Genomic DNA, 15,013 nt, shown 5'->3' on the forward strand with positions numbered 1-15,013 from the left:
CTGAATAATGCTACAGTGAGAACATGGTGCACAAATTGCTTTGAGATGCTACTTTGAATTCTTTTGGGTATATACCCAGAAGTAGAATTGTTGAATCATATGGTAATTCTATTTTGAATTTTCTGAGGTACTGCTATACTGTTGTCCACAGTGCACACTGCATTTTACATTTTTTCTGACAGTGTATAGATGTTTCAATTTCTCCAGTCTTTTATCAAAAATTATTTTGTTTTGATGGTAGCCATCCTAATGGGTGTGAGGTATGGTATCTCAATGTTTTGGATTTGCATTTCTCTACTGATTAGCAATACTGAGCATCTTTTCATATGCCTATGCATATGTTGGTCCACTTGATGATGTCTCATAAGTCGCTTAAGGCTCTGTTCACTTTTTCTGTAAACTCTTCTCTTTCTGTTCCTCAGACTCAGTAATTTCAATGGCCCTATCTTCAAATTCACTAATTTTTTTTTCTGCCTGCAAATCTACCTTTGAATCAGTCTAATGAATTTTCATTTCAGTTACTGTACTTTGCACCTCTAGAATTTCTTTTTGGTTTGAGGTTTTCTTTTTCCTGAGATTTCCATTTTGTTCATACTTACTTTTCTTTTCTCCAACTTCTTTTAGTTCTTTGAGAATCTTTAAAATGGTTAGGTCTAGGAGAGATCTACCATGTGGTCTTACTCAGGGGCAGTTTCTGTTGATTCGCTTTTTCCCTTTGAATAGGTCATATTCCCATTTCTTTGTATGCCTTGTCATTTTTTGTTGAAAACTAGATAATCACAATGGTGAGATCACTCACCTAGAGCCAGACATCCTGGAATGTGAAGTCAAGTGGGCCTTACAAAGCATCACTACGAACAAAGCTAGTGGAGGTGATGGGTTTCCAGTTGGATTTTCCATATTTCAAATCCTGAAAGATGATGCTGTGAAAGTGCTGCACTCAATATGCCAGCAAATTTGGAAAATTCAGCAGTGGCCACAGGACTGGAAAAGGTCAGTTTTCATTCCAATCCCAAAGAAAGGCAATGCCAAAGAATGCTCAAACTACCGCACACTTGCATTCATCTCACATGCTACTAAAGTAATGCTCAAAATTCTCCAAGCCAGGCTTCAGCAGTACGTGAACCGTGAACTTCCTGATGATCAAGCTGGCCTTAGAAAAGGCAGAGGAACCAGAGATCAAATTGCCAACATCCGCCGGATCATTAAAAAGGCAAGAGAGTTCCAGAAAAACATCTATTTCTGCTTTATTGACTGTGCCAAAGCCTTTGACTGTGTGGATCACAATAAACTGTGGAAAATTCTGAGAGATGGGAATACCAGACCATCTGACCTGCCTCTTGAGAAACCTATATGCAGGTCAGGAAGCAACAGTTAGAACTGGACATGGAACAACAGGCTGGTTCCAAATAGGAAAAGGAGTATGTCAAGGCTGTATATTGTCACTCTGCTTATTTATCTTATACACAGAGTACATCATAAGAAACGCTGGGCTGGAAGAAGCACAAGCTGGAATCAGGATTGCCGGGAGAATTATCAATAACCTCAGATATGCAGATGACACCATCCTTATGGGAGAAAATGAAGAGGAACTAAAGAGCCTCTTGAGGAAAGTGAAAGAGGAGAGAGAAAAAGTTGGCTTAAAGCTCAAGATTCAGAAAACTAAGATCATGCCATCTGTTCCCATCACTTCATGGCAAATAGGGAAACAGTGAAAACAGTGTCAGACTTTATTTTTGGGGGCTCCAAAATCACTGCAGATGGTGACTGCAGCCGTGAAAGTAAAAGATGCTTACTCCTTGGAAGGAAAATTATGACCAACCTAGATAGCATATTAAAAAGCAGATACTACTTTGCCAACAAAGGTCCGTCTAGTCAAGGCTATGGTTTTTCCAGTGGTCATGTATGGATGTGAGAGTTGGACTGTGAAGAAAGCTGAGTGCCGAAGAATTGATGCTTTTGAACTGTGGCACTGGAGAAGACTCTTGAGAGTCCCTTGGACTGCAAGGAGATCCAACCAGTCCATTCTGAAGGAGACTGGTCATGGGTGTTCACTGGAAGGACTGATACTGAAGCTGAAACTCCAATACTTTGGCCACCTCATGCAAAGAGTTGACTCATTGGAAAAGACCCTGATGCTGGGAGGGATTGGGGGCAGAAGAAGGGGATGACAGAGGATGAGATGGCTGGATGGCATCACCGACTCGATGGACATGAGTTTGAGTGAACTCTGAGAGTTGGTGATGGACAGGGAGGCCTGGCATGCTGTGATTCATGGGGTCACAAAGAGCCGGACATGACTGAAAGACTGAACTGAACTGAACTGAACCGAGACATTTAAGTGTAACAGTGTGATAATTTTGGAAATCAGCTAATTTTCCTTCCCCAGGGCCTGCTATGTTTTCTGCTTTTTTTTTTTATTATTGCCTGTCTCCATGCTGAGGATCAGCCTGAGGTGTAAATTTAAAGGTCTTCTCAGGTCTTTTCTGAACCTGTGCCATTCCTTGGGCATGCATGGTGATTTTCTAATTTCCTCCACATATGCAGGGGGTTTTTTTGTTTTTTCAGTGTCCTAGTCTTTGATGTCTGTTTCCCAAAGGGAAGAAAGAAAAAAATGAAGAAGGAAAGGGCATTAGGCCTCCCAATCCCAAGGACATTGCTTCGGCCAGAGAGAGAGGGACTTGAAACCAATGTAGTGAGATACCTGCCTCTTCATCAGCAGCAGCAATCAGAACACAGACCCCTGATGTTTGGACAACCCAATCCTTCTTGCCCACCCTGGCTCCCACAAGCCATGCACAAGCTGCTCCAGGAATACATGCAGGGCCACCTGCCATGGGCTGAGGGATTGGAAGTGCATGTGCACGCACACACATGCTCACTCAGTCACGTCCAACTCTCTACGACCCCATGGACTACAGTCCATGGCTATACATCAGGCTCCTCTGTCCATGGAATTTTTCTGGCAAGAATGATGGAGTGGGTTGCCAATTCCTCCCCCAGGGTTATCTTCCCAACTCAGGAATCAAACCAGAGTCTCCTGCATTGGGAGATGGATTCTCTACCACTGAGTCACGTGGGAAGCCCAGGAGATGGGTAGCTGCTGTCAAACTAAAAGTTTAAATTCACCCAAATTGTCCAGTCCTTTCCTAGATGTTGCAAGCCTTCAGCAGACTTTAGAGTTCATTTCAAATGTTACATCAGATTGTGCCAGTGACTGTTAAAGTGGTGAGACAGATTCCTAGTGCTCCTTACTCCATCTTCCCCAAAATCTCCATTGTGAAGGCATTTTTGCTGATCCAGAGGAAACAGTTAAGAAATTGTGTTCCTAGTTACTTCTCAAGGAGGAAACAGAAGAGAAACCCAGAGCCTTTGTTTGTGTGTGTTGGAAAGTGGGGTAGGGGGAGAAGAGCAGTGTCTGATAACCTCGCCACACATAAACCAGGCATCTCAAGTGCTACAGCCTTAAGTTAAAAATAAATCCCTCAGTGACTTGAAGTTGGGGTTTAATCACCTAGGTATCCAGGGAACCTCATTATCTTGAACTTGGTTTAAGATAGCCCCAAGCTAGAATGTCCATATACACCTGCAGACACATATACAAATCTCTCTGGAGAACAGTATCTTCATCCCAAGTCCTTCAAGTATAATTTTCTGCTCATGGTCACAGATAACCTCGTATAAAAGGAGGAAAAAATCGTAAGAACTAACAGGTACAACGGACAACAGAAACAGACTCAAAGACTTCAAATATAGTAATAGTAATATATTTAGAGAAATAAAACACAAGTCAGAAAATATCTTTAGAGAACAGGATAGTGTAAAAAGTGACGTATTTGAAAAAGTATCAGATACTTATCGTTTCTTAAATACAACCTAAGCATAAAAAAAAAATCATATTAAAAACTTAAAACAAAATCTCATATTCTCCTGTGCCAGAGAGAAATAAGTTTGATTTGCTGAGAAACTTTGGTCTCCTAATTCAGCATTTCTCTGTCGTATGTAAAAAGCATTTCAATCCAGTATTAGAAACTAGATAAATACTTTACATATGATTTAGTCAGGTATCAGGTACCAAGGATGAAATTCCAGAAAACTCTTGAGTCCTAGCACTCCAAATAGCTGATTTCTTTGAATACATTTTCTTCCTTTATTGTACATGGTGCTATATGGTTCCCTTCATGTGACTGGCTCAAAAAACAAGAAATATTCTTTTTCAGTCAATCCTTTGACTGAAAAAACCATGCAAAGTGTCTGTTGTTCAGTCACTAAGTTTTGTCCAACTCTTTGGAAACCCCATGGACTATAGCACTCCAAGCTTCCCTGTCTTTCACTGTCTCTTGGAGTTTGCTCAAACTCACGTTCACCGAGTCAGTGATGCAATCCAAATATCTCATCCTCTGTCGTCCCTTCTCCTCCTGCCTTCAATCTTTCCCAGCATCAGGGTGTTTTGTAATGAGTTGGTTCTTCGCATTAGGTGGCCAAAGTATTGGAGCTTCAACTTCAGTCCTTCCAATGAATATTCAGGGTTGATTTCCTTTAGGATTGACTGGTTTGATCTCCTTGCAGTCCAAGGGACTGTCTAGAGTCTTCTCCATTACCACAACTGGAAAGCATCAATCCTTTGGCCTTCTTTATGATCCAACTCTCGCATCTGTACATGACTACTGAAAAAACGATAATCAAGTGTCTACATTACATACTAGTAAAAACTCCTTTCCAGGTTTCCCCTTAAAATATATATATGAATATATTCATGTATATATTACATTTTTCTAATTTTCTCTGGTATGTCTGACAATACCTCTGCAAATCAATGATGAGAAAATAAGACTTCAGATTATGAAATCCTAATTCTACCTCTCCTACCACTATGTTCATTTGAAGCCGTAATTTCTTAATTTTTCTATCTATAAAATTAATGAAGCTTTATAATATTTTCAATGCTATTTTACATCAAAGCCAAGTTTTTATATTTATTGGAGAAAATAAAACAAATATCAGGTTCATGTTTGATGATCATTATCAGCACTTGCTTGAAACTTGACAAGTGATAAATTGTTGGCATCCTTATACTTCAGTAGAGGAGAAGCAGAAATTAAGCATATCTTTGATAAAAGAAGTTGTAGCGTTCTTGGGTCTATTTCCAAGATGAAAGTCACTTTTTGGAAAGGTCAAAGTATCCTAAGTTTTATAAGGGCACAGGAATAGCTAAGGAGATAACTGTCAAGACAAGCTGGTGAGCAGGAATCTCAAGGTTCAAAACTTGGAGGTGAACACTGGGTTCACATTGGTTAAATAAATTGAAGCCCGTCATTTCCTAAACTATCTGTTCAGCTAGTAAGTCTTGCCTTCAGGGGAATTTTCTACATCTGGTTGTATGCTAACAAAACTAAAGCCAGAAAGCACATACGATATGCAGTTAGGTATTTTTCCTAGACACATTAGTAACCATTAGTTGTCATGTACGTATGAAGAGATATAATATTTTCTAATGCTTTTCTTTATCCCCATAAAAGATTCACGCAATTTCGTATCGTTCTTGGAGATTTTAATTTTGCTGGCATTCAGCAAGCCAATCGTATCTTGGGACCCATTTACTTCATCACTTTCATCTTTTTCGTGTTCTTTGTCCTGCTGGTAAGAAAGATCGAATATACTCCCTTTTCTTTGCTTATAGAAAAATAGAAAATATAATTACTAATTTAGAAGAAATTACAGTATCACTGCTTAGCTGTCAGAACACTTACATTTATTAAGAACGGTGTAGATTTCTAGTAATCCAGCAAGTCTAAGTGATTCTAAGTTGTCCAATGGAGGATGTGACCATAATAGTTACCAACTGAGTGTTTACTGTGTGCCAAGAGTTGCTAAATCTTTTACACATATAACTTGAATGCCCCAGGTCTCTCCAGCCTGGGATATTTCACACCAGTAAGTATGAATCAGGTCATTTATATTCTGCCCATCACAACAGCTTTTGGCCCTTATGGCTGAAAGCTCACACCTCTGTCAATTTTATGAGTCCCCAGAATTTATGAGTCTCTCACCTGTGCTCGGGACAAACGTATTTGGTCTTCCTAATCAAGGAACTTGCTTTTCTACTCAAGGCACTGCTACTGTCCTCCATGAAAGCTTTTTTTTTGGTCATGCACAGCAGTTATACCCTGATGGTGGGCAGGAGTCCTCAAAGCAACAGATCTGGGCCACAGTGAAATGTGGAGAAGTGGGCTTGAGATTAAGAACACTCTCTCCACAATTCTGTTTGTGTTAATCTGGACACTGGTAGTTTTAAGAGCCCTAGTAAAATTGTGCATTTAAACAACTCTACAGAATTTTAAAGGAAAAAAAAAAACCCTATGAACACATATTATTCTAAGTTTTCTTCTGATATCTAACACTAATAAATTTCTATATATTAACCAGTTTATATGCACTATTTTACATTCTGCTTTTCCCATTTATCATAAACATACTTGCCCATATCCACACACTAAATATTTCCCATTCCACTACATTTTTTTAATATATAGTCTGCATAGCCATCTCTCTCTTATTGAGCACGTGTTACTTTTAAAATTTAAATCTAATTTTACAAATCCTAGCACTTGTCAAAGCCATTAAACTAAATACTTCTTTTGACTACTTCTCCTCAGAACATGTTCTTGGCAATAATTAATGATACCTATTCTGAAGTGAAAGCAGACTATTCAATAGGCAGAAGGCCAGATTTTCAACTTGGTAAAATGATTAAAAAGGTACGTATGTCAAATTCTCCTACTCAGAATTCTGAGGCCAATCTAGTTTGGTTTATACCCCAAGTGGTAGTGCAGGGAGGGGTTCTAGGTTTTTGCTTTGGTCTAGTGTTATTCATATTTGTACTGTTTCACTACCAGGAGAAATGTTCTCTGGTTTTAAAAATGTGACCAAAAAGTATTTCAGAGTTCAGTATATCAAAAAGCTATTGAGCACTCAATGCAAAGTGCTATTTTCTGTATGGTAATATCTTATCTGTTCTAGCCTCTTTCCTTGCCCGCCCAGTTTGGATCATATCACTTCTCTGCTCAAAATTCTTCAAAGTTGCCCTGGGCTTGTCAAAATTAAGTCCAAATTCTTTATTCAAACATTCAAGGGCCTTCTCTAGTCTCCAAGTGTCAATGGATCTTTATGCATTATCATTTAAGTATACAATTTTTACTTTCTGTGCTTCCATTTACAGCACTGCATGCGCCAGCTAATATTCTGAGCACATGCTTGCTCTCATTGTGTCCTCTGGGCCTCTGCTCATGTCATTCCCTGACTCTGCAGGAATATTCCCTCTACTCTCTCACTGACACTCTATTCGCCCTGTCAGAGAGGAATCTTCCTTGTCCTCTCAACATGTATTATGAATTGTAGCAGAGTCATGTGTATACCATTCTGTTTATCTCTGCACATCCTCAGCTCTAACCATAGCATTTCACATAGAAAAAGTCCTATTAGCTGTGGGGTTAAGGGGCACTTAAGAACTCTGTCCAAAAACTTATCTGTGAAAGTAATCTATTAATATGTTCCCCAATGAGATTCCCATGAGGCTCAGCTGGTAAAGAATCCACCTGCAAAGCAGGAGACCTGGGTTCGATCCCTGGGTTGGGAAAATCCCCTGGAGAAGGGAAAGGCTACCCACTCCAGCATTCTGGCCTAGAGAATTCCATGGACTATAGCCCATGGGATGGCAAAGAGTCAAACATGACTGAGCAACTTTCACTTCACTTCACTTCATTTCAGTGAGCTTCACTGTGAGGTTATCATCTTTTATCTCTTGATTATGATGTTGGTTATGTGCATTAAAGTATTAATATCATCAATGCAATAAACAATAGTGTTTTTAAAGATTTTCCCCAAAATTCAAGTGTGATGCCAACTTTTTCACCAGTGGCCGAAACTCTAAGTAGTGACAAGGTGAAGAAGGATAACCATAGTATTTGCCTCTACATTTCTTAGGGCAGCAAGCCCCTAAAGGCAAGCATTCCCTCCTTCCTTTACCTTAGTCAAAAATTAAAACTACAGAATATATTTCTTATGAACTTTTAAACTATTTTAAATTATGCCCAGAGTTACAACAATGCTCTCGAAAAACTCAAACTAAAAAAACCTGGAACAGATGAAGACAAGAAACAGTAAGATGACTTTTCTTCAATTTTTAACTTACCATTTTAAAGCTCTATATTAGAAACTTACAGTGAGAGTAAGGTTTTGATTATACAACCACCACCATTCGATGTGCTGATTCTAAATAAGTTGTCAAGACACCCAGTGGCACCTCATAAGTTCTGAGTGTCATGAAACTCTAAACTAATTTAAAATTAATATAAGGCATGCCATGCCACTCAGAGAAAGCTTTAACAGATAGTAACAGGATTTAACAGCTTTAATAGGAAAGTAATGTTCCTCTTAAAAAGGTAAGAAATTATTTTAGTACATGCACATTAATACATGTTTTTAGCTACTGAAGTAAAGAAATTTTTACACAAAATATTTAATATACGTACATTTATTGCATCATTTTGGTGTCAAAATGCTTCCCAAATACAGATCTCTGGAAGTGAGACATAATATAAACATGTTTTTACAGCCAGAGATATGATACTCTAGAGAACTTATTAATGACAACACTGTCTAAATAATTAGTGTTATCAGAAAGAACAGAAATGCAATTCATGACCTTAATAGATCTGGTAGTATTTTATACTGTCATTTTCCTTTTTACTATCATATGCCTCTGTTTTTTATTTCATATTCTCAGTATGGAAAACAAAGATTTGGCTGAAAAAGCCAGAAGAGAAGGTTTTGATGAAAAAGTAAGATTTTAATTTTCTCATAAAGAAGTGATAGCTTTATTAGAAAAAGTTCTTATGAAGAATTGAATGATTTGCTTTCTTCAGAGCAGGAGTTGCTACCTCCAGATTTACCCCAGGATCTAGATCCTTTTTTATTTAGGACAAATTGTTTGGATTCCAGATATTCCTTCTCCCTTATCGGTGCTCTTTGCCAGATACCCTCATCCTATAGCTGTCCCCTTCACTATGGGATTAGCACACAGAGTTTAGTGAGTATATTCTATTGAGATGATTATGTAATCATTCTCTTGGAATCATTAATGTGATGAATCACTTCAATGATTTTTCCTGTATTTCAAAGTTGTAACATACATATTCAACAAATGACTAAACATATGTATGTTTACTAAATAATTATTAAGCCAATCTTCACATACCACTACCATCCAAGTGAAAAAATAGAACACTGCTCTACTTCTGGATGCTTCCCACTCTCCAATATACTGAGAAACAGAACAGCAAGATTGAGAGATTAGAATAAACAAACAGGTATGTATACTGCTCGAATGAGGGTTCTCATTAGCAGATAATGGAATTGCATAAACGAAAAGGTTGAAGGTTAAAATGAATGTTGTGTTGGATTAGAAGCGCAGGAGTGTCTGTCTGTGTGTGAAAGTATCTTCTAGTTCTGTACATTGAGAAAGCTAGAGTGACATCCTAGTAGCAATGACACAAGTGTCGAGACCTTGGGTTTCCAAATACCATGCTCCTCTAAAAGGAACCAATGCTCCTTGGAAATACAGTTAATTCCAAGACTGGAAAGTACAGGTGCTTTATACTATATCCTCCACACAGAATGATGGAGATTTCATAAAAGGACACAAAAAGTCAACGTGAATGGGGCTTCCACTGGCCAAGTCTGGGACTACTTAAGCACTGTAATGAATAAAAGAGGATTCCGTGAGTCCACACTGATCTAAATATTTACATGAATAAAAGTCTGAAGAAAAACAGTCCATTTCCATACCTCTCCACAAAATACTTACTACCAAAAGAAAAGGAATAACATTAGGGTAGAGAAGTCTGGAATCAGTACCATTAACAGTACCAGAACTAAACTAAAATCACATGCCACCTGATAGAACACTGAGAGAAAACACAATCTCTTCTGCAAAATTTTAAGATGCATAACATGACAAAACACTACACAAAAAAACTGAGGGACATTTCTACAAAACACTGGCCTATATTCTTCAGAAGTGTCAAGGTCATGAAAGTCAAGGCAAAGCTGAGGATCTACAGCAGACTGAGACTAAAAAATAGGTAAATACAGTGCATAATCATGGACTGGATCCTTTTACTCTAAAGGGCATCATCGGAACAACTGGTGAATTTGAATGGGGAACTGGTGATTTAGATGGTAATAATCCATCACTATTAATTTTCTGATTCTGATGATTATACTGTGCGTATAAAGGAGAATGTCCTTATATGAAGAAAATACACACTGAAGTATTCAGAGACAATAAGGCCAGGTACACAGAGAAATTACCTAAAATGAACATAAGACTTGTCCAAGTAAAACTTAGATTTATTTAGAAATCTAAGAAAATTAGATTAGCACATCATTCAGCACCATAAATCAACAAAACACCTACAATATATGGTAGGAAAGAAAATGTAAGCCAAGGTTTTTTATATCCAGCAAAGCTGTGCTTCAAGTAGAAAGGCTCAAACAGTTTTGAAATGTAAAAACTTGGGGAATACCACTGTATTCCTGAGGATTCTATGCGAGGATCATCATCTTCAGCCAAAGAAGAGATGTTTGAGATATTTTAGAAAAGGAAGGGAGAAGATACAACATAGAAAAAGCTGACTACTTATTTCATATGTAATAGCTAAAACACTGAAGAATTATCATTTAGAGTTAATAACCAAAAAGAAGCTTTACATATTTAAGAGTACAGTAGTAAATACGATATTGTTTTATTAATTTTAAAATATTTTTCCATATTTTAATATCTCTGAAATTAAGATGTACCTTATAATTGATAATGAAACATTTTTCCATATTTTAATACCTCTGAAATTAAGATGTACCTTATAATTGATAATGTGCCATATTTTAGCTGGTAGCAATATTTTTTCTAAATAGCACATAGAATCATGTAACAGGTTTTACGATAGACTCCATCTCTTAGATACAACAAAATATGGTAATATGATTAAATATGCCTGGGAAGTAGAGAGGAAAGAAATGAAGAGGAACAAATTACAACTCAATTTTTGTTGAACTTCTTTGGTTCTCGTGGAGGGAACCAAAACAAGAAAGGGATGACCTAGGATGTATGAAAAGATGCATGACCACAAAAACAAAAATACATACATTCCTAAAAGGAAGCAGTACCAAACCTGAAGATATATCACATGGTAAGACTTTAAATATACCTTAAAACAATATAACTGTGACCAGATATATCTGATATATCAGTAAAGACACATAAGCTTAATTTACTTTAAAAGAAAATGTTTTCAGATTGAATCACAGAGCAATACCTGATTCTATGTTACAGCCTAAAATATATACCTAAAACAAAGTGACTTAGAAAAGTTAAGTATAAAAGCATGAGCCAAGGTAAAAAGGCAAGCAAAATTATCAGCAGATATAACTTAATATAAGTCAAGGTAGAATTCTAAACCAAAAGTTCTAAATGAGACAAAGGGCACTTTATAAGGCTAAGATCAACTTTAATAGTCATGATTATCTATGCACCAAATAATATGGCATCAACTTCCATAAAGACTACTAGACTTAAGAAAATGGAAAACACTTAAGAATGCACTAAAAGCAGAGAATAGATCAAGAAAAAAAAAATAAAAGGATTTAAAAATGTCTGTAATGAATAAAGCGATTGTACAGTTATGTATTAACCTGTGTACTCTCAAAAGATATACCTGGTTTTTCAAAAATCCACTCATGAAAATAGATACTTTGGGGCCATAGAGAAAACCTCAATAAATTGAAAATAATATTTATCAAAACTGAGCCCAAAAGAGACTTTTAAATCCATTCTATAGAAGAAATAACGTCATCAAAGAAGTACTTCTAAAGAAATTCAGGCCCAGATGGTTTCACAAGGGAATTTTACCAAATTTTTAAGGAATAAATAATTTCAAGCTATTTGAATTGTTCCAGAGTGAAGAGAAAACTGAAAACTTCTAAATTATTTTTATAAAGCAACTATATAGTGATTCTAAGAACTGGTAAAGGTTGTATTCTTCAAAAAACAAAACAGAAAAAGAAAATATTACATATATCATAAAGCAAAAATCCTAAAGTATTAGCAAACAGAATACAACAGAATACAACATGATTCAGATAGGGTTTATTCTAAGAATGTAAAGATGATTTTAAACTATATAATCAACTAATTAACGTAATTCATTCTATTTATAAATCAAAACAGGAAAATTACATTATTATTTTCCATAGATGCTGGGTATAAGATTCAATTTTGAGGGGGAAAACAAAACAGGAATCAACGGACTCTTACTTGACATGATAAAAACAAATTTACCTCACCCCAAAGCTAGCACCTTACCTAACAGGGAAACACTGGACATGTCAAGCACAAGACAAAGATGTATTAAAAGGATCAGTCAAAAGAATTAAGCAGGACAATTACACAAGGAATACAAGAGTTGAAAAGGAAAAAGTAAAAACTACCTCTATTTGAGATATGATTCTCTTTTTCAGGTATACAATGAACTGAAAAATTATGACAAAAACATTAAGTAGTAGGAAAAAATAATTTACATAAATACAGTCATCATGTCATATATGCAAACATCAATCAGTTCATTAAATATTATAATAGGAGAATCTATAATAGCAACAAAATAGAAAATGCCCAGGGATTAGTTTTTAAACATTTCAAACCAAGATAAGGAAAAACTGAAAACATTCCTTAAAAACAAAAATAGAGCTGACCAAATGACATACTACATGTATGAGTGAGGACCTAGTCAGGAAAATGGAAATACTATGTATTTCAAACAGAGAAAATTACAGAGAATTGGTTTCACAGGTACTGGAAGAGAGAAACAGTAAAAACACTGAAGCAACTCACAAATAACAACTGTAGGAGGATACTACCACTCCCAGGGCTAAGGTTACAAAAAGTGGGTTTATCAGAACCTAAGACACTTAAGAAGGGGCCTGGAGCTGTTTCTCAGACCTCTGGGGTCACCTCCATCCCACCTCTGCTGATCCTGATAGTTCTTAGGGAGTGTGATGAATCTGCTTCTGGGGAAGCCAAAAGAAGCTGGACCATCGCAGCCTGGAGCCAAACACTGCTGGAGATAACTATCACTTGCAGAAGCAATGCTGACAGAAAGAAAACAAGAACCTTCTCCTTGGCATCATCCAATAAGGCAGAACCTAATAAATCTGGTAGCAAGAGAGTCTGGCGAATGAGGTTTGCAAAGCATGAGACCCAGCATCAAAGCGTATAAAAGAGCATATGTAAGAGTATAAGAGGGCAAATTTTCAGTTGAGAGATATTAAATAAATGGTCAGCCCAATTCACCCCTTCGGCAATTTAGTACACACCTGAACTTCCATAAAATGACAATATTTCTAGTTTCCATCTAATAAGATGGAACTATCCTATATACAAATGAAAGCACTCTTATTTTTTCCCCAGAAGGGGAGAACCAAAGTACCAAGAGTAACTGTGGCCATCTCTGGATGACATTAAGATCTTTTCAACTCGGATCACAATTCCTTAAGAACTCAATGTGTAAACTAAACGAGTTTATTTTTAGACATGGAAGTATTAAGAGGCACTGCTCAAAGAATTCCCTGGCTTCCAAACATAGCCCTCTCCGAGCCCATTTTGTAGCAACACCAATTTCTCCTTGGTAACTGGGATGAGTCACCTCAGTCACTTCTTTGCCTGCTCATTCAGTAGCCTGAGGAATCCCAAATAGCCAGGTGGTGAGCTACAACTCAAGTCAACTGTGTCCCTTGGTGGAGGTTACACTATCTACAAGGGTCTGTTTCTTTGGACCTTCTCGGTTACCAAGCATCAGTTAGGGTCCAGTCCAAAAAACAGAAATATGTTAGGTAGTTCAAATAGGGGGGTTACATTACAGAATTCATTTCTGAGCATGAAAGGACAGCAAGAACCACTGCAGAATGCCAAATTAATCCACAAACAATTTTTTAAGAAGCAGTTACCACCTACAGGGAAGAGGTGGAGTGACTAGAACCTAGGAGCTTGTGCAAATGCCCCCACCTAGTTGCTGCTCCATGAGGAAATGTATTATTTATCTATGAATGTCAAGGAAAGCTTCACAGAGAAGTGATGATTGAGATGGGTTTTTTGAAGGATTTATATTTCACCAGGAAGTGAAATGGGAATAAGCCAATATTCATAATTTTAAAAACCCCTAACCCTGCTAAACAGTTTTAACACCAAGTTCTCTTCGTGACTCTGCTTATGCATAAACCTCAAACCAGGCAGGGCAAAAAGCCAGAGTGGCTCAAAAACCACAGCCCTGGAGAGTAAAGTTTAAGATTCTCAACCCTGTGATGCTTATGTGCCATAGGCCTGAAATAGAGAAAAATATAAAAGCTGCAGATACACTTTTCCTCTAACTTTACAGGAGATTCAAAGTGCAGAGCAGATGAAAAAATGGAAAGAGAGGCTTGAGAAAAAGTATTATTCTACAGAAATTCAAGAGGACTACCAGACTGTCACTCAACAAGAATTCCGAGAGTAAGCATTTGTTCTAACCAGGGTACTATGGAATATCATGATATGAGGACTGGGGACATCCCACAATTTTCCTGAACCCAGAATCTTATTCTATTAAGATGCCACATTTTTTCCCCCATTTTTTTACCCAAGTTTAAAGTAATATAGAAAGCATAAGCCTCCATTTATTTAAATGGAAGGTGAGAGTAAAACCAATTGCTTTTGTCCTTACATCTCTAAATAACAGGAAATGCCATTTATACTTGACATGCATAGTAAATACTGTGCTCCACACAGCTTTAGAATATTAGATCTGTAACTGGCCATACTAGGCATGTTTTGAGACCTTAAAATACTATCATCCCACTCAAAGTATTTCACAATAGACGCTAATAACCTACTGTCTCCTTAGGTACAAAAATGTTACTAATT

The 15,013-nt window shown here is 37.1% G+C and overlaps 1 protein-coding gene across 1 annotated transcript in view; it reads left to right on the forward strand.

The window, feature by feature from the left end:
* The window catches only part of PKD2L2 (polycystin 2 like 2, transient receptor potential cation channel), a 43,255-nt gene that overhangs the window by 24,666 nt on the left and 3,576 nt on the right, over nt 1-15,013 (forward strand). The window contains exons 9-13 of the mRNA XM_068980520.1: nt 5,520-5,640; nt 6,657-6,758; nt 8,095-8,159; nt 8,786-8,840; nt 14,490-14,602. Coding sequence (XP_068836621.1) covers nt 5,520-5,640; nt 6,657-6,758; nt 8,095-8,159; nt 8,786-8,840; nt 14,490-14,602 — 456 coding nt within the window. The remainder of the gene's footprint in view (nt 1-5,519; nt 5,641-6,656; nt 6,759-8,094; nt 8,160-8,785; nt 8,841-14,489; nt 14,603-15,013) is intronic.

Source organism: Capricornis sumatraensis, chromosome 9 (genome assembly GCF_032405125.1).
Source record: "Capricornis sumatraensis isolate serow.1 chromosome 9, serow.2, whole genome shotgun sequence".
In the NCBI taxonomy this organism is placed as follows: Eukaryota; Metazoa; Chordata; class Mammalia; order Artiodactyla; family Bovidae; genus Capricornis; species Capricornis sumatraensis.